The sequence below is a fragment of the Phasianus colchicus genome, chromosome 1, assembly GCF_987193195.1.
Source record: "Phasianus colchicus chromosome 1, bPhaCol1.hap1.1, whole genome shotgun sequence".
Taxonomy (NCBI): domain Eukaryota; kingdom Metazoa; phylum Chordata; class Aves; order Galliformes; family Phasianidae; genus Phasianus; species Phasianus colchicus.
The window spans coordinates 46,651,324-46,671,498 of NC_143436.1; the positions used below are offsets into that span (position 1 = coordinate 46,651,324).

The 20,175-nt window shown below is 34.8% G+C and overlaps 1 protein-coding gene across 3 annotated transcripts in view; it reads left to right on the forward strand.

The window, feature by feature from the left end:
* CFAP54 (cilia and flagella associated protein 54) overlaps window positions 1-20,175 on the forward strand; it is a 105,733-nt gene that overhangs the window by 20,846 nt on the left and 64,712 nt on the right. For all 3 annotated transcript variants that reach the window (XM_090140100.1, XM_090140106.1, XM_090140103.1), the window contains exons 9-22: window positions 780-978; window positions 1,423-1,518; window positions 2,586-2,698; window positions 2,814-2,982; window positions 3,614-3,696; window positions 5,645-5,779; window positions 6,683-6,833; window positions 8,302-8,360; window positions 9,313-9,441; window positions 10,119-10,266; window positions 11,530-11,607; window positions 11,691-11,812; window positions 15,602-15,775; window positions 19,537-19,629. In XM_090140100.1, the coding sequence (XP_089996226.1) occupies window positions 780-978; window positions 1,423-1,518; window positions 2,586-2,698; window positions 2,814-2,982; window positions 3,614-3,696; window positions 5,645-5,779; window positions 6,683-6,833; window positions 8,302-8,360; window positions 9,313-9,441; window positions 10,119-10,266; window positions 11,530-11,607; window positions 11,691-11,812; window positions 15,602-15,775; window positions 19,537-19,629 (1,749 nt within the window). The remainder of the gene's footprint in view (window positions 1-779; window positions 979-1,422; window positions 1,519-2,585; window positions 2,699-2,813; window positions 2,983-3,613; window positions 3,697-5,644; window positions 5,780-6,682; window positions 6,834-8,301; window positions 8,361-9,312; window positions 9,442-10,118; window positions 10,267-11,529; window positions 11,608-11,690; window positions 11,813-15,601; window positions 15,776-19,536; window positions 19,630-20,175) is intronic.

Below are 20,175 nucleotides of genomic sequence, written 5' to 3' on the forward strand. Positions count from 1 at the left end.
TTATCTCCATTAATATCCAGTATTAAATGCCTTTCTGTGTTTGTTTTGTGTGTTTTTTACAGCATCAGAATAGTCCCTCTTTCTTTGGAAATGACAAATAGTATTGATGAGGTTCAATTGTTGTATAAGTTTATTTGGAAACAAAAACAGCCTGCCAGCTTTAATACTTTGAATACTATCTAATATTGAACAGATCAGTTTTATTTTCATCAGATATAGATCTCAGCTTTTCTTTAAGCATTCACTTGGAAGCAAAAATACAAGATGCTAGTGCAGGAAAATGAGAAGGAAATTCCCACATTTTTGTCTAGTTAAATGTTCCTAGAAACCATTCAGATGTGTTTTTATGTGGGGAAGCACCAAATAAATAGAACTGGAATGTTGCTGGAGTAATAAGCAACTTTTTCAAGTACTCTGTTTCTGATTTACTTTGTGTCTGGCCACTGTTTAGTTAGGAAAATTAATAATCATGTAGAAAGAATACTGAAATAAAATTTTAAAGTATTTTCTTATATAGACCTCTAATTTCCTAATTATCAATAGTGAAAATATTTTTTTTGTGTGTTCTGGAACTTCTTAAGTACTGTACTCACTTAGCATGAGGCTTTGCCATGCCTCTGAAACACAAAGTTTGTAAAAACAATGTATTTTACTGTATGTTTTTTAATGTTTTAGATCCGTTCTTTCTTTCTGAAAGAGAACTGTTTTGAAAGAAGTCTTGCTTTTTTATGTAGCTTGCTTTAGATATTACAAGGCTGACATTACTTTTTTTTACACAGTTGCCATGGCCTCGCACAATCACTGAACAGCTGCTGATGGAAATGTTTGATGGTTCTGCAGCTCAATTCCTTGCCATCCTGGAAGCTCTGTCTGATAGCAGTAGGCGTGTGCTGCACCCTACTCCACCTGTTCCCGATGAACCTGAAATTCATGATGTGATTTCAGAGCTTTTTTTTGCAGGCCTGGAAATCCTCTCAGGTAACAGCATAAAGAACAAAAAAAAAAATGTTGGTGAGGAGCACAGACCTCCATTTTCTTAGTTTTTTCCTTGCTGTGAAAGAAAGCTTGCCTGAAGGCATATAGGAGAGGAAATGGAAGAGCGGCTGGGTGGCAATGTGATGGACAGCCAAGGTCAACCCACCACAGTGATTCACTTTTTTTTTTTTTTTTTTTTTTTAAAGTTCTCTCAAAGTTAGATTTAAAGCTTGAGAAAAGCTTTGGACTCAATAATTCCTTCCAGACCATCTTTTCTATATTATAGACTGAGCATAGCTATAGGTATAAAGATATACTCTGTTAATAAAATTATCTAGAGAAAGTAAATGCACTTCAGTATCATATTTACTTTATGACTATTGGCTAATTGGCATATAGCAGATCAAATACAATATAAAGTGGTGTAATGTATTGTCTGTTTTAAAGGTGGAGTGAGCAGTACTGATATTCAAGGAGATGATTGCGCTCATAAATTTGGTATAATTAATGCATCATCAACTCTTCTGCAGTTGATACTAACAGGTAAGCTAGCTTTGAATTTTGAGAATTCTCTGCAGTTGCGCTCATGTACAGAATTCATTTTCATAAGTTGCACTTATATGCATAAAGGTATTGCAAAGCACTGTCCTTTTCAGGTGAACTTTATGTATGTATAATGCCAAGGCATTCAAAATGAATTATTTACAGAAATTTTTACAGTTTCTTTGAAACAAATATACCTGATTAACATATAGAAATATACGTACATTGTGATAATCACTTACTATTAAGATATGTTAATGTCCTTAAGCCATTTAAAGTCCAACCTCTACAGTGATGTCCTGATATATTCTTGCAAAAGAGAAATGAGATGTAGCAACATTAGGACTGCCATAAGCTTCTTGAGATCCTAGAACAAATCACTGTGCTGTTTCAGAACATAACAGCCCTCTATTATTAAGTCAATATATTTTTTCCCATGTGCCTTGTGCCCAGGTGATACAATGACTGTGGCACTTTCTTAGGATTGTATAGCACTACTGAAGATACTAGCTAAGCCACTTGCTTAGAGTTCCCAGGATCAGGAAATCCCTTTTACTCTTGTCTGTACTTTGGATAAACTTGGAGAGTGGGAAAAATAGACCCTCTCTGTATACATTACACGTTTTCTGACACAGCAATGAGAAATGCTCAGCTATCTTGCAAGAAGTTGTTCATGTTTCTATGCATTATTTTTCAAGTGAATTGCTGGTGAGAAGAGTTGCCTTGAAAATATCTAGTTTTAGTGTCTTTCTGCAGCAGAAAGGACTAAATCCTTGATGCTCTCTACACAGTCAAATCAATATCAATTATTACAGCCTCTTTACAGTGAAGCAGGACGCTGCAAATACATCATTATAGTAGTATGCAAGTGTAGACATTATGGCAAAATGATAAAGCTATTCATTGCATTGTAGAGTTGTTAAAAAATCTTTCAAGATTATGCTGAGTGTACAAAACCAGAATTTTACCTTTGTATTTATGAACACCAAATTATTGCTTAAGTTAAACTTCTGAATATATATGTATGTGTGAAGTATTAAATATAAAATGTTTTGTCAACATTATAGGAGAAAAGAGAGTGTCTGGAGAGGCTGCTGTGAAGTTTGTAAAATTAGCTTTCAACTATGAGGAGTGGGACGTGTTTGATTCTGCTATTGTATTTGTTACTAATTTTCTTCAGGTAACTATTATACTATTTAGACAATCTTTTTGTAGTCTATTCCTGTGAGGTTGAGGAGCAATATTCAATTTGCAAATTCTAAGACAAATTTCTATTGATTGTTTCTGTCAATTAGGCTCAGAATGAACCAAAGTGGAAGAAGGCAGAAATGGAACTCAAACTTCTTACCTTGATGCGACCGTTACTATTTCCAGGAAAATTTAGGCATGGTTTTTCTGTTGGTGAAAGTAATACTAGGAGAGATCATTTGCCTTGTGTTTCTGATAAGAAGAGTACAATCAGAAGTGAGTTTTTGGTTACAGCTCTGTTTGCATTTCAAATATTTTTGAAGCAATAAATATTGTTCATTGATTAAAAATGACGTAATTTGTTGCATGCAGTATTCTGTGAACAAAACAGCAATTGATAACTTGCCACCTACTCACTTTAGACCAGTTGTCATTTGCCAAAACCTGACTTCATACTGTTTCCCCCACATGAAATGACCTGACCTCTATTAGGTATATATCTTTTTATATGCAAATATGTAAAACGAATGGATATTTTGGAACAGGTTTTCAGGTAAAACGTGAAGCAGACTTTCTTTTGCTCATTCTTTTACTTTGTTTATTTTAAAATTCTTGCCATTGAAGCAAGAAAAAACTTGTTTAAGTAACTAATTTAATTCAATGAAATTCCAAAAAAATGCAAAATCTTGACAACTTTCTATTTGCAAAAATAATAGTGTTTGTTTTTCACAATAAGTGAATTAACTTAGGAATATCTGTCTTTGTATTTACTTTTTCTTAGACCACATTATCTGCTGGTATAACTTTGTAAGTTGATTCATTCAAATGTTTTCAAATATAGGTTTGGAATCAGAAATAATGTCTTCCCTTTCTTTTTTTTTCTCCTCTGTATAAACATTGAATGTAGGTTCCTTAAAGTATGGAGAGCCTTCTCATGATCTTATCATTTTGGCAACAACAGTGTTTTCCTGTGTCTCTACATCTAAGCAGGTATAACAAGATTAGAAACGTATGTTATTAATTACTCACTTAATCTGTACTGAATGTATATACTTTAAGACCAAAGGAATCAGGGGCATTAACAAACTACAAAAATGAAATAGTAAAAATGAAAAAAAAAAAAAAAAAGCCTCTAAAATGTGATCTATTGTGAGTTTTTAAATAAGATTATTATTTATTAAATGTAACTAGGCTACAAAAATTTAACAGATATTAAATCCATTTGGAAAACCATAGGACTAGTTGCATATTTTCTGAACAAGCAAAAACAATGTTTCTTTTAGTATATTTGATAGAGTTGAGTGAATACATTCAGCTATAGAAAGCATTCCTGTAATATTTTTACAAATGAGAACAGTGACCCTGAGAAATGAAAATATATTTATTGCAGCAATATGCCTGCAGTTTGTGGTAAATTCTCAATGCAAACAAGGAATCAACATCAGCAAAATCAAGATGAGTTGGACTTTCTTGTACTGAAAGCTCTACTACAGAATAATGCCACCATACGTCCAATGGTTAATTCCTAGAATAACTACTTGTAGCTCACTTGTTCAAACTGAAATTTTCCTTAAAGTGGTACTGTGAGAAAAAAAAAAAATTGCAGTGAGTTGTCTCCACTAGCATTTAAACTAAGATTGTTTTCCCAAAGATTAATGAAAAACTATCCTTAGAAAAAATTTTTATGCTAATACTGTATGATTTCACTGCAAAATTAATTCTAGTCGTATTTGCATATTGCTCCAATTTGAATGCAAGTGGAGCACGCACATTTGTTTTTAGATTTATTATAGTGTTTTCAGACAAATAATCTCGCCTATGAGGTGATCTTACCTTTAGATAGTGTAATTTGTCTTTTTTTTTTCTTCACTAATCACTGAATTTAAACTTTTCTGGTTCTTCTACTCCTTTCCACAAATCTCTGTACCTTATCTGCTTGATAGAAGGAAGAAAATGTGTCCCTTTAACAGCAGAGAATCCACTGATTATGGAGTTACGTGACATATAGATGGTCCAATCTAAGACCTTGCTGCCACATAGCAGTGCCATAGTGTCAAAAGGGTCTTCATTTACTTCTTTTACAGTATTTTTCTTTGTCAATTCCCAGTACCAATACTCATGAAATCTTGTGCTGATGCACATAGAAATGCACAGATACTGTGCAAACAACGGGCTTAAGCTTCATGTACTTGAGGCAGTAGTCCAAAACTGGTATAAATGACAGTGAATTTGTACTTAATGTAGTAGTCCTTAATCACTCTTCAGGTGTTTAACATGGTAATAGATGTGCTCTTTAGCCTAATTAACTGTGTTCCTTAGAAGGTTAACTGAATGGAGTTTTGAATTTGTTAATTATTCTCATCATAAGATCTAGTTATGTTTTAACATTTCTATCAGCTGTTCCACTGCAACCTTTTTTTTTAGTTAAGTTGTTCTTCAGTGTTCCGTTCAGTGAACCAACAACCCGTGGAAGTACTCTGTCAATACAAAATAAAACCTACTAATTTTGACCTTCTGCAAATATATAAATACTCCAATAAAAAAAATTTCAAGGATAATGTAACAGTTAAACTACATTAGTTTTCAAAAAATTTATTGACTATTATAACATTTTAGTGACAGTTAATTTCCTTGTTTCTTCCATGAATTTTTCATCTCATTATTTTCCTTGTGTGACTTTTAAAAGCCTGACAATAAAGAAGGAAATAATAATAATAATAAGCTTCTAAAGCCACACATATTGTCAGCAGAAGAAAATTTGTGTGTCCAGAAACTACTTAAAAAAATATTTCTTAAGCTTTCAAAATGTTGTCACTCCTTATCATACAGCTAATTATGATAATCATTTTTACTTACTTTGGAAACTTTTAATAGTGCTTATGTAATGTGCATGCAAATCTGTTTCTACAATTGTTTTTTTTTCTTTTTTTCTTTCCAGAATATTCTACCTGACAAGGAAATACTTTTTGATGTCCTAATGTTTTTGTGGCAGAAGTGTAAAACAGGACTTCAGTTAATCCAGATGAATGGAAGTGGCTACTTTAAATATGACCACAAATACAAAGCTTCCGAAGTACTCTTTTATTATATGTTTCTCTTAATACAGGTGTCATCTGTTATAGTAAAGCCAAGAAAAAAATACTGGTTTCCAGTCTAAGTGTGTTTTCTTATGGTAAAATGCAGATAAATCACATTCACTGAAAAATGTGCATTGTATGTACACTCTGAACAAATTGTGCTCTCATATGTCATCTCAGCCTTTTCCCAGTAAAGTAACCCGCTGTCTGGCAGTAGGCCACAATAGAAATGACAGTAGCAGAAACCTTGCAGCTTACGAGAAGGGAGTTGGAACTCAACAGGATTTGGCCCACTAGACAAAGCTGCAGCCTCCTCTTGGACTTTTCCTGAGCTGAGAAACTGTTGTTGAAATATTGTCATGTGAAGGACAATTTATGGTAGTTTCTCAGGGCTTCCAGTAAACAGTTGATGTAGACCAAAAAATTTCTGAAGGAGTATCTTTTGTAACCTCGATTTCTAAAAAGAATTGTTGATAGATTCACCAGAAGGTAGCTTACAGTTAATGTCCTGTGCGTGTACAACAGAAGCACTGAGGTACCTTTTACACTGGTTAAGTGGGAAGATATGGAGATAATTGAGTGGCAGATGATCATATCTGCTGCTAGGCTTTCTATGCTATGACGAAGTGTGAATGTTCATAATCTTTTCCCTTTCTAGGGCAATAATGACTAATAACTCTCTAATTTTTTTTTTTAAGTGTTTCTAATTTTATAGTGGCTTGCTATCTTGGTTTGCTGGCACTAAAAAATAAATTTCAAGTACAAGTTGTGTTCAGGTTTATGAATGTATTTAAACAAAGTTTAAACAAAGTTTTAAACAAACCTGCCTCTAATGTATAAATATCTTAAAAAATGTCTTAACTCTATCTTGATTCTGTTTTTATTCTCTCCTTTTTTAGTGGATTTACGTACTCTGGATAATAAATGAAGTAATTCTGCAAAGTACTGTAGCAGACACTGATGTTGTAATGGTAGCAGAGATAACCTTATGTCTAACTGCAGTACTGGAAAATATGGCCGATTCTGCGGGTAAATCTAAGAAAAAAGCAGGTAAACAACGAAAAAGTGATTGTTTAAAATAGTATGATACAATTTTGTAAATGCAGCTTCATAAAAAGCTAGGAATAATGAAACCTGCTTTTCAAAGGATTTATGTCTTATTTTCTACATTTCCAGTTCTCCTGAATATTTCCATTTTGAATCACATCTTTTATGATTCACCTTCCCCACAGTTCTTTTTACGTTTCTCTTAGCCCCTTCTTAGTAGCTTCAGATTATTCTTATGCTCTTTGGATATTAGCTAGACAGAAGGCAGCATGTGCAGTGGCTCATTTGGAGAGTTGAATTGCTGATTGACTAGTGACACAACAAAAAAAAAAGAGGGAAATACTGAGGTCATACTGAAGGTTTTGCTTTTATTATGTAATTAATTTGGATCTTGTCTACACAAATCTTTTTTCTATTGGAATTTAATTGTCTCTGAAGTTAAACTTAACTCTACTGATGTGATTAGGTTAATGCAATAATATTAAACAGATTTCCTAAAAAGATCTTACTAATGATGTAGAATATGAATATATGTACATACTTTAAAACTTCTCTGTTGCTTTTGATGTAGGATCTTGTACTATGAGTCATATTTTTCATAATTATTTTACAACAGCTAGAGAGAGAGTAGATGTTAAAGATTCTCAAAGCATATCTAGGAACAGAAGAGAATGACAGTACATTTTGCTTTTTTTGAAAGTAAGAAAATCTTGGAACACTGCTATTCTACTGTAAGGTCAAGTAGGTATTGTTTTCTGTTAATGTTATGAAAATCATACAATTCTGATGGAAACTGATGAATTATCATTGCACCATATTACTCTTTTTCACTCAGTCTGTCTTTTTTGGAGGGAAAAAGGCTGAACAGTTGGGAACTGTTGCACAAAACAGGCTGATGAAAAGCCAGTCATACTCATAAATAAGCTGAGAAGTCTTTTTTTACTGAGTGAATTCTGAATGGATACAGATTTTATGGAGTTGAGGGCTCTATCTGAGAGTAGAGAAGCTGCTTCCCCCTGTTTGGAATGGAAGACACGATTCTCGTTATAAAAATGTGACCTTACATATTTAGAAATCATCCAAAAGTTCAATTTTCATTATAAACTGTTGTGAATTAAATAAAAATAGATTTGGATTGATTTAAAGATAAAATACCAATGTGGATCATATCATAGTGAGAGGAACTATGGATTGAGTCCAGTTTTCATTGACTTGGATCTAATGTTGCTATGAAATATGGGGCATACTTAAACCTTTTTCAATAATCATATACTAAATTATTATAATTGTACATAGGTTACTGTGGTGTTTAAACTCTCAAAACCTTGTTGAGAAACAGTATAATTAATGGTCAAGGACTGAAGAACTGAATTGCCAAGATCTTAAATTAGTGGTAAATTTAATAGAACAGTACTAAAGTTGAGCATGTTTCATTTTTACTTTCTGTCTTTTTTTTTTTCTATTAAAAAAGGAAAAAGAAGTGTAATTCTCTCTGTAGATGAAACCTGTGATATTCCTGAAATATTAATGGTAATGTCTAATTTATTTTCACTAGTACAGTGTTTTTGAATAGCATAAGAACACTTATTTCCACTTGTAGCATCCTCATAACATCTCATTTTAAATTTCATAAAGTTGAAATGATTCATACAATGATAATAGTAAAGAGGAAGAAAAAGCAAAGATTTTTTAAATGAAATAAAATTCGTAAATATTTCTGTCATTTTTTTGTAATAAACAGTAATATCAATGAAATCTTATTTGAAATGTTTTTTACAGCATGATCATACTGATTTCCACTTTATACTCTTCCATACCAATGCTTAATACCTGCTTTTAAAGGTTTAATAACACTTATTAGCATCACACAGACTTTAGTTCTTGTGTTATTTGCGGAAAATACATGCTCACAGGGAGAGTAAACAAAAAACTGCAGATTTTGCAAGCCTGCTCTCTTCATGGCCACAACACAGGGTCTCTCCTCCTCAGGAACTGCTAACTGGCTTTGCCCTCTGCCTTCAAAAAAAAGAACATGTGGAAATGTTCTCTGAAAGAGTTGTGCCTTTGTTAGTTTTGTAAGACTGGTGTGGATCAGATGGAACATCCTTGCTTTGTTCAGTGTATTCAGTGCTCAGCACTGTGCTGGGATGTCAAAGGAAAAGGCCAAAATTTCTTAATAAAACACAGTAAAAGCACCAGTTTGAGGATTCAGAAATTTTATCTGTACTATGTCTTAATGCCTACACACACAGAGAATCTTCAATGCAGTGACAGTCAACTTAAAGCTGTTTGTTTCTGAAATGACAGTGTTTTCTTAATAACTAATAAAACATATGAAATGACTTATGAAAATGCTGTTTGTAAACTCAGTTCTCTAAGTTCAGTTTCATTCTGCTGTGAACTAGGCTCTGTGATATAGTGAATTTCTTTTTAAGAGCTTAGGGAAAATTCTAAATTAATTAAAGTTTTGTGTTCATCTCAGAGAAGTCCTACAGAACAACTGCAGCTTGCTTATGAAAACCTTGAAAAAACAATTAACAAAATGAACAAATCTCGCTTAATGACATTCCTACCAGATGGAAAGTCAGTATTTGACAACTGCTGTACAAAGGTAAATTCAGAAAGCTGTATTGCAACTAAATCTAGAAATAGTATATTGGATTTTTTTGTCGCAAAGCTCGTATTTTCTACTTAGAAATCTTTGCATTATCAAATGAACTTAATCTTCTGGTCTTCTGTAAGAAGAGGATAGAATGAATAAATCTTGTGTGGGAGACATAGTATTTTCTTATTCAATAATAAACTACAAACTCTTTTAGGTTTTGTCATTTTTGTTTGGAGATAGATCTAATTTGTAACTTTCTCCTATTGCAGAAGAATAAATCATTTTCATTTGTACTGTTCGCAAATTTTCATTACTAGAAGTAATTTTCATTGTTAGAAGGAATCTAGATTTTCTAAATTTTATCATTCTATGTCAACTCGATCTTTGTTTCATGATCTGGTAGGAAAATAAACCAAAATCTTCTACAGTTTCCTGTTTATTATTAATCCTATATCCTATTGTTATTAGTTTTTGTATACTCCTTGTCCATTATCCATGCTCTTCTCTGTCTAGACATTGTCCTTCAATGCTTTCTTTTATGATTGCATACTACAGTTATGAATAATTTCAAAGTGTTTGTCAGCTTACTGAAATAACAGTATAAATATCAAGATAAATGTAGTAAACCATTTGATACAAGCTCATGTTTGCTTATTTACCATTTTTTTTTTGTTGTTTACTAGATGGACTCACATGGCCAGAATTTGAGTTCTGTTTTGGAATGGAGTAATGATAAGACAAGAACAGGAAATATTTTTTTAATGGATTTACACTTGGAGCTCATTCAGGCCCAACATCGAATAGCTGTGAAACTTCTCAAACTGACACAAGGTAAAGCAGTAAAGCTAAATGATAATCATAGCTTGATTACAGTTCGCTGTTAATATATTTCGTAATACTAATAAATAACAGGGTATCTCTTTTCCAAAGAGGAGCCAACATAGGGCAATTTGCCTGCCCTATGCTGACAGAAATAGGATACCATATTTGTAAGAATTTCAGTTTACCACATATTTATCTCTAATCCATAGTCAGCTGAAGGGAGTTAAACTTTGCAGAACTACTAGATTTGATTCCTATATAGTTCCCCCCCCCCCCCCCCCCCCCCCGTTTCAATATATTTTCAGTTACAGTGTCAAAAAGAGATACTGTGCAGGTGTTCTTTTTTCTGTGATATCAGAAATTTTCTCTGGAGGATTATACTTGGTTACTTTCATAGAATTGTGGAATCATAGAATTGGAGGATGGCTTAGGTTCGTTGGAAGAGACTTTTAAAATCATCCAGATCCAACTCCCAGCCATGGACAGGGCAGCCACTTACCAGATCAAGCTGCCCAGACCCTCATCCAACCTGGCCTTGAACACCTCCAGTAAATGGGCCTCCACAGCTGCTCTGGCAGCCTATGCCAGTGCCTCACAGCCTTCTGAGTAAAAAATTCCCTCCAAAATTCTAACCTAAATTTCTCATCTTTTAGTTTAAAGCCATCCCCCTACTGTCTGCCTGTGTGAAAGGCCAATCTCCCTCCTGCTTATAAGCTCCTCTCAAGTACTGGAAGGCTGCAATGAGATATCTTTAGAGCCTTCTCCAAGCTAAGCAAGCACAACTCCCTCAACCTTTCTTCATAGGACCAATGTTCCAGTCCTCTGATCATCTTCATGGTCCTTGTCTGTGCTCTTTGTAATCTCAGTTTCTACTCCTATTAAGTGGTTCTTATCTCTTCAGCAGATACCCAACTCCTGCCAACTGCCTCCTGCAAATAATGTTACTTTGTCTTCCATTCTTGTAATTTTTTTTTTTTTTTTAATTAAAAGTAACTATTAGCTTGACACAAAAGAGTTCCCCTGTGAACTGCACTCTATGATCAGACAAGATCCCTCTCTTCGTGTGATGTTGGCATAACTACTAAAGTTGCCAGAGCATAAGGGAGGGACTGGGTGACTGGCATGGTCTTTCCAGTAAGTTCTCCTTGAACCAACATAAAGAGTACATGGTGGAACAGAGCTTTTCTACAGAGCTATGCATTAACCCTTCTTACTGAAATCTTTTCAATGGCACTCTCAGAGTGAATTACTAAGGATTTGCTTCCTGTATAGGTGTTCAAAAGGATAGGAGAAGTCTTAAGTCTAGCAAGTGTCATGTGAAGAATATTGAAGATTCCGATTATTTAACAGGTAAGGCCTATTAAGTAGGATTTTAGGAGTATAATAAATGATTATTGCTCTTTTATAAATATCTTAAAATATCTGTTTTACAGAGGCAGATATAATGGCAAAAATAAAAAAGAATAAGCTATCCAGAGCAATCTTTTTGATGGAAAAAGCTGTACAGATGTTCCCTAAAGACCTTAGCACTTATTCCCAAAGGCAGCTACTGAAGGTAATAAAAAAAACCCACAATATCACAATTTTCCATGTTCTGTAAAATCAAGACTTGAATTACTCCTTACAAACAGAAGAAAAATTGAAGTAACTCTAAGGACAACTAGTGTTTTTGGTGACTTCCGTTGCCAAATTTTCCTTGAGAAACTTCATCATGGTGAAAAAATAAAGGGACTTAAACTAGGAGAGAGGATATCCTCAAATTTTGTGCATATGTGCAGGTTACAGGAAACCTGAAAAGGATGACTTTTGTTTCAACACTTAATCACTTAGACTTTGCCATTTTCTACACTTCATCACCTATGCCTTGCCAAAATGTCATTAAGGTTTTCTTCTTCCCACTGCAACCTTCTACCTTCTTCTTTTTAAAAATCTGTACGTTTTTCTAGATTATTATGTTTGGTGACGATGACATTAGCTTTATTTAAACTTATTAAAAAAACATTTTAGAATTTGGAGGTTTTGGAATTTATGGAGGTTTTGGAATCTATGGAGGTTAAAGGTAGATTGTGCATGGATTCCCTCTAAAGTCTTCTAAAATCATGGAAATCTTTCCACTCTGTGACCGTAATGACTTTTTTAACCTGTGTCTATCCATGAAAACTGACTATTTATCAGTGAGCCGCAAAATTTGTCTATAGCCTGTAGAATACGTCTGAAATATTCAGTTATATAATATATGAAGGCGTATATTAAGAAGTTACAAGAAAGTGTTTTTCTTGTAAGTGCTACAAATTTGGAGGCATGATAATTAAAACACTTGCTAATTTCATTTGAATGCAAAAACTGCATTCAGAAAAGACACACTAAAAGTCTAATATATTTGCAAAATATATTAGATTAAATTAGCAAGAATATCAGATATAGTGGTATGGTATGACAGTTGTAACTGTAGTCACCAATGAAGACTTACAAACAATTTCCAGGAAATGTATGGTAATCCCAAACAAATGTTTGCACAGGCCTTATGTTGACCTTCCCTATGTTTTTGTTCTATGCACTTCTTACAGACAAGGGAGTAGGTAAGATTATATATTTGCAGCTGGTTACCAGAAACGTCAGATTAACTTTGGACAAATTTATCATGATGATTTTATATATTTGTGCTGTGATATACTTAATTACTTTTCCTTCTTGAGATAGACAGTACTCACTTCATGATTGGCAAATTTATATTTTTGTTTTCATGCTTCTGTATAGAAGTTTTTGCCTTTTTATCATGGAACATCCAAGTGCTTTACACAGAATCACTTGTATATTTTGTTGTTTTTAACAATATGATACAAAACTTTACTTATGTTGCAAAATAGAAAAATATTCTTTCTGCTGTTTATTGGGAAATCATGCATATAACCTCTTAATAGTTATCAAACCACTGGACAGGTATGGAAACTTCTGAGTAGTATGGGTATGCTCATCCACATCGCAATGTTTAACTATTTAAGTTACTATGTGTCTTTCATTTTGTTTGATTCCTCTCCCTTGTTTCATTCTTCCTTCCTGTCCTCTATGGCTACTGGGATATCCAAGCCTTTACAGATTTTGTTCTTGTTGTCCAGCCCTAAACTGAATAAACAAGATCAAGCTAGCGCCACAGAGCAGGTCTGTGACAGAAGCTTCTTCAATCATAAGACTATTTTTCCTCTTGTAACACTGCCACATTGATTGCCTTCTGTTCTTCAGTTAATGATGTAGAGGTCATGCAGTGCCATTTGCAGTCACAGCACTATCTTTATTCACACTGGGATAGTGTGGATTGCCCTAATAAGAATTATGTCCTCAGGGAAGAATGATTCTATGATCCTTGTAATTAAAATTTCGATCATAGTACAGTTTGCCATAAGGAAGTATCATTTTTAAGCAAGCAGTGAAGTTTCTCCAGAAGTTGACTGGTTGTGTAAGAGGAATCTTATATTCTTCCTTAGACATTTCCTGCTAGAGTTGATGCAGCCCTAATCTGAAATTGGAGGGAGCAGGGAGAAGGGACTGAGCTGTGTTTCCCCTGAGGAAAAGGATTTGGGGATGTTGGGGATTGAAGACTCAGTATGAGCTGTCAGTGTGTGCTTGCATCCTGGATGGCCAACTGTGTCCTGGGTTTCATCAAGAGAAACGTGACCAGCAGGTCAAGGGAGGTGATTCTGCCCCTCTATTCTGCTCTTATGAGAACCCACCTGCAGTATTGCTTACAGTTCTGGGGCACCCAACACAAGTAGGACATTGAATTATTGGAGCGGGTCCAGAGGAGGGCCACGAAGATGATCAGAGGGATGGAGCACCTTCCTTATGAAGAAGAAGAGAAGGCTCTGTGGGCACCTCATAGTGGTCTTCCAGTACCTACTGGAAAGCTGGGAAGGGACTTTTTATAAGGGCATGTAGTGACAGGATGAGGGAAAATGTTTTTAACTGGAAGAGTTAGACTAGATATTAGGAAGAAATTCTTTACTGTGAGGATGGTGAGACACTGGAACAAGTTGCCCAGTGATGTTGTGAATGCTCCATCCATGGAAGCATTAAAGGCCAGGCTGGATGGGGCTTTAAGCAACCTGTCTAGAGGGAGGTGTCCCTGCCTGTAGCAGGGGGATTGGAACTAGAGATCTTAAATATTCCTTCCAACCCAAACTATTCCATGGTTCTATATGATCTGATTAAGACTATTAAATTTTAACTCCCCATTTTGCTATAAGTTTAGTTTTTGATCACTTATGGACATGAGGTACAAGGCTAAGTTGACCTGTAGCAGTATGGCTGTTCTTATGACTTTATCAGTGTCTGAGGACAGAAGCAAGGAACTGTTAAAATGCAAGAATATAGGACTCTCACTGAGTTACCAATAACTTGGGATTTTCTTTTTCAGTTCAGAAGTCAATTCAGCCTAAACTTTTTGTCCAGTGTATAGACAGTGCTGTAAATGTATAAACAAAAACACTAATTATGAGAAGATGTTGCATTTTTCCCAAAGAAATGTAATTTGTCCAAGACTTTCTTGATTTCTTCCTCTCTGGTAACTGACCTTTTTGATTTTGATTTGCATTGAACAGATAGTACAAGTAAAGATATAAATGTAGCAAGCTCTTTATATTAAATTTTGAAGCAATGTTTCTTTTATTGTGTTGATGCAGACAGAGTAAAGAAACCTACCAATTTGCCATTCAGTCCAGTTAGGAAAAAATGTACCCTGTAAGCCATGTAATTGCTGTGTGCAGGAGGTCCACACATTTTTGGACTAATGCTAATAGATTATGATGGCAATTAGGACCATCAGTCAGCTTTCAGCTATCTCTGGCTAACCAAGAGAACTGGCATAACCCTAATTATTTCATGACTGCATCCTCCTCCCTTGCCATTATTTCTTTGCTTTCTAGAAGGTGAGTCTTCAAAAATGCCACAGGTGAGTCCTCAGCTCTCTCCTAAAGAAAAGTTGTTTATTTTTTTTCATATCTTCTTGGAGCTAATCACTCTTCACCTTAAACTGCTAATCATCATTAGTCATTAGTAACTGACTTTTTTCCTGTAGATTTGTTCAAATTGGAGATGCCTCATCCCTGCCTCTTTCAGACACAACTCTGCATTCACTTTATTGTACAATGTAAAATTAATCTGTATATGTAAGGCATATACAACATACCATTCATAGTAACATAAGATCTAAGCAAATGTGAAACTCTATAAAAATTTCTCTATGTAGCAGTGATTTTTTTCTCTGATAAGATTTTTTTTTCTGAAAGCCATTTATTACATCTGCTGTTGTTCTAATAGTTTTTCTCTTTTGTTTTAATTTAAATCATAGGAGGCACAAACTTTAATTGAACAAGTGGAAGCTGAACAAACTGCATTGTATCACAGTCTCAAAGAATTTATGAGTAGCAAGAAAAAAAGCAAGATTCCTCCTCCTCCTCTATTACTTTCTAGATCACATTGCTCCATGACATTTAAACCAGCCTCATTCTCCTCAGATATTCAGGTAACGTTTTTCATAATGACTGTGGAAAAAATATATTAAATAATGCATGAGAGAAAAAGTTGTTTCAGCAGTGCTGTACCATCAGAGTTTTTCTCTGTTAGTCTCAAGAAGATTATGCTACCCTGACTTAATTAAGTATGCATTTTTTATATCCTGTGACTCAGTCATGACTCACTGTTTTGATCTTCACATTTACATTGAACTTTCTTTATCTCACATATCATCTTTGGTTTTTCTGCTTTATAATCCTCATTTATTAAAATTGTCAGAAGTTCACTCTTTTTCCAGAGATTGACATATGCCTAATCACTCTCTGAAGAGAAGGAAGACTGTTGTGTCATGTGATGCAAGGTAGTACCACAGTCATAACTCTGTTAACGAAGTGCTAATGTACTCAGGTAGAAAATCTACCTCCTATCATTATGTAGAGTCAGAACATCTCAGACCAGAAGGTATCTTTGGAGAGTTCTTAAGTCCAAACTTTTGCTCAAAAGAGAGTCGGCTGTGAAATTAGACCATGTTGCTGGGCTCTGTCAAGTCTATACTGAAAATCTCTAAGGATGGAGACTGCACAACTTCTGTGGTCAGCCTGTTCTGGTCTGGATGAGGAGCTGCAAGATATGGTTTAGTAGCTTGTGGTAGCAGTGGTAGTGTGAAGATGGTTGGACTAGATGATCTTATAGGTCATTTCCAACCTTGTGATTCTATGATTCTATGATTCATGGAAAAAAAATTTTTCCTTATGAAAAACTGGAACCTCTCTTGCTTCAGTTCAGGACTGTTTCATTATCTTACCGTGTACTACTGTGAAAAGCCTGACTACATCTTCATAACTTCTTGCAAGCATTGAGCAACTCCTGATAGATCCACTGAAGCCATCTCTTCTCTGGGCTGAATAAGCCCAGCTCTCCCAGACTCTTCCTGCAGGGCTAATTCTCCATCTCCTGAGCATCTTGCTGGTCCTCTGCTATAATCACTCAAGTTAGTTTTTCAACTTCTTTGTAACTAGAGAGGTGGGGGCAGGAGGGAACCTGGTTGTAGTATCTAAATGTAGTCTAACAAGTTCTGAGCAGTCAGAGATGATTTTCTTCCTGTTTCCTAACTTTATTTCTATTAAGATAGCCCAATATGATTTTAGACTGCTTTGAGGCCATGGCACACCTCTGGTTTATGTTCAGCTTTTTGTCCAGCACAACCTCCAGATCCTTTTCAAAAAAGCTGCTCTTCAACATGCCAGTCACTCGCCTCTGTTCTAGCAAGAGATTCTTCCTTCTTAGGTGCAAGACTTTGTGCTTGTTGTTTTTAAATTTCATGAGCTTCTTCTTGGTCCACTGATTTGGGAATTGTATGTCAACCCTGCCCTCAAGTTTCAAGATATCAACTGTTTCCCTCAGTTTTGGCATCATCTGCAAATTTTCTGATTCTTCTCAGGTCATTGCTAAACATACTGAACAAGAGAGGTCCTGGGATAGATTCATGAAGTGCTCTGCTTGCTACTATCTTTTGAGTATGAATGCTTAACAACTATTTGGAGCATGATCTTCAACTGTTATTTTACCCATCTATCTTTTTGTATACCCATGTCATCCTATCTTCATCATAAGAATAATAGAAGACTGCTGAAAGCCTTGCAGCATCAGCTGCCTGATAGAAAGGGATCTTGTACTGATGGACAGTCGGCTGAATATGAGCCAGCAGTGTGGCTAGGTAGCCATGAAGGCCAATGGCATCCTGGCTTGTATCAGGAACAATGTGGTGAGCAGGACTAGGGAAGTCATCCTGCCCCTGTCCTCAGCATTGGTGAGGCCTCATCTCGAGTACTATGTTCACTTTGAGGTTTCGGAGCAGGTCCAAAGAAAGGCATCAAGGCTGGTAAGGAGGAAGGAACTGGGGCTGTTTAGTCTGCGGAAAAGGAGGCTGAGGGGAGACCTTATTGCTCTCTTCCAAAATCTGAAAGGTGCTTACAGCGTGAGTGGGGTTGGTCTCTTGTCACTGGTGACAGGTGACAGGATGAAGGGAAATGGCCTCAAGTTGTGCCAGGGTAAGTTTAGGTTGGATATCAGGAAAAACTTCTTTACATAAAGGGTGGTTAAGCACTGGAATAGGCTTCCCAGGGAGGAGGTTGAGTCACCATCCCTGGATGTGTTTAAAAACCGTTTGGATGTGGTGCTCAGGGACATGATTCAGTGGAGGATTGTTAGGGTAGTATGGTTACGTTGTGGTTGGACTTGATGATCTTTAAGGTCTTTTCCAACTTGATCAGTTCTATGATTATATGATTCTAAGGTCCTGGAAAAGGCTAGCTACTTTTCCCTCATCTATCTCGCCTGTAAATCCAGCCATTTTGTCCTAGAGACCAATCATGGTAGTCTGCAGTGATTTGCCCTTTGTAAATCCATGCTGACTGCTCTGAATCATGTTATTCTCCTTCATATGCCCAGAATGCCCAAGTAGGGTAACGTATGGAAATTCCACTAGTTGCAGTTTTCCTGAAAGAGAATTTTTCATACTGATTTTGCAAGCTACTTTAACATAATAGCATGCTTTGTAACATGTATAAAACCAATAGAAACATAAATTGTAGCAAGAATACTAAGGATGCTTCTGTGTTGTTTTAGAACTTAATAATTTAATTGCAGCTTGGTTAGCAAATTTCAAACAAAATGATAAGGAAAAAGTCTTTCATTTTTATTCCAAATGCACATAAATTAAAAAAAAAAAATAGGCACTCCTTAAAGTCCGAGTGTTCTTTATTAATAACTGTTAAAGCTTTTATTTTGTTTGATACAGAGCATTGAAAATAATGCACTGGGCCAGTAGATGGTGCAATGTGATTATTATTCTTATAATTTGAGACTCCATTATACTAGGAATTTTTTTTTTTTTAAAGATATGTAGCTGTTAAGCAAACATGAAAAGTTGTTTTTTAATGATAAACTTATTAACTGAAAATGATTCCTAGTATTAAGTGAAGCATATATAGTTCTTGCACTGAAAGTCAAAGTATCTCTAAAACTTTCTGATATTATAGCTATTCTTTTGCTGAAAATAATCTCCTCTACTTCAATATGAAATTTTGAAAAAATAGTCTGGATTTGTTACAAGACAAATTACATGTAACACAAGAAAAATGAACATTCCAGTTGTTCAGATATTTTTTATGTTGATAAATGATCTCATCTGTCCCACCTGAGGTCTACTGAAAACAAATCGATTTAGTACAACTTAGTAGAAATTTAATGTAAGAGAAGTAACTGAAATCCATCTGCCCAATTCTGCAGAGCTGCATCAAAATGATAATGATCAGTGGGCATGTCTGATCAAGGTGTACATGCTCACATTCTCACTTGATTAAAGATATTAAAGATATTAAAGAATTTAGATTGATGTACCAAATGAGATTTGCATCTCAATGGCATGAAAGAAAGATTTATTTCAATATAAATTAAGAACGTGGACCTTTTTGTTAATGTTGTTAGGTTTGTGTGTGCATTTCTCTTGCTTTCTTTTAAGGATTTTTCCTCAAGTGATTTTCTGAATTAGAATAAGATGTCAATTTTAGGAGAAAACCATAGCAAAACTCAAAGGGATCTTTATTAATTTACATCAGCAAGATGACTTACTGAGTTTATACTTTGGGATATGTTTGAGGTATAGAATAGAACAAGGTAGAAGACAGGAAAATAGGGTCTTCTGCTTTCATCATCACTGTAGTATACTTGTTTTTAAAACAACTCATTATGTCCTCATTTTCTTTAAAGGTTGCATGGTACAGTATTTTGGGCTGTGTAGCAGGAGAAAATAATACGAAAGTAAGACTAAATAACAACAAACTTCCAAATGCTGGAGAAGAGGTAAGACAGAGCTCAAATCCATTCAGGTCAATCTCTCATCCTTAGAAATGAACTAACCAATCAATTAACATAACAAACAAACAAAAGCTGCAACAAAAAGAGACCCCCTTGCATGTGTCTTTTGTAAGTGTATATATTTATACACTTTTTTTTTAAATTTAAATTTTAATTTTAATTTTTTAACCTAATTTTTAAATTAGGTAACTAGCCAAGTCTTTGACAAACATTTTGAATTTTTTTTAAGATACTGAAACTTTGCTAGGTAGAAGGCATGATATACTCTGGAAGCCTTTGATGAATAACAAATTAAATGTTTTCAAGGGCTTCATGTTAAAGAATTCTGTAACTTTTTTTTTTTTTTTTTTTTGGATGTGCTTTCTGTGTGTTGTGTTTTATTTGAGAGAGAGCTAAGAAATAGAAAAGCAAATGAATGTTTATGATGTATTTATATTGTACATTGGACATTATTCTGTTTTCAAGGTCAGAAAAAGATAAGTATAAAATTTTAACATGTTGGTTAATTTTCTAACATCTATCAGCTATTTC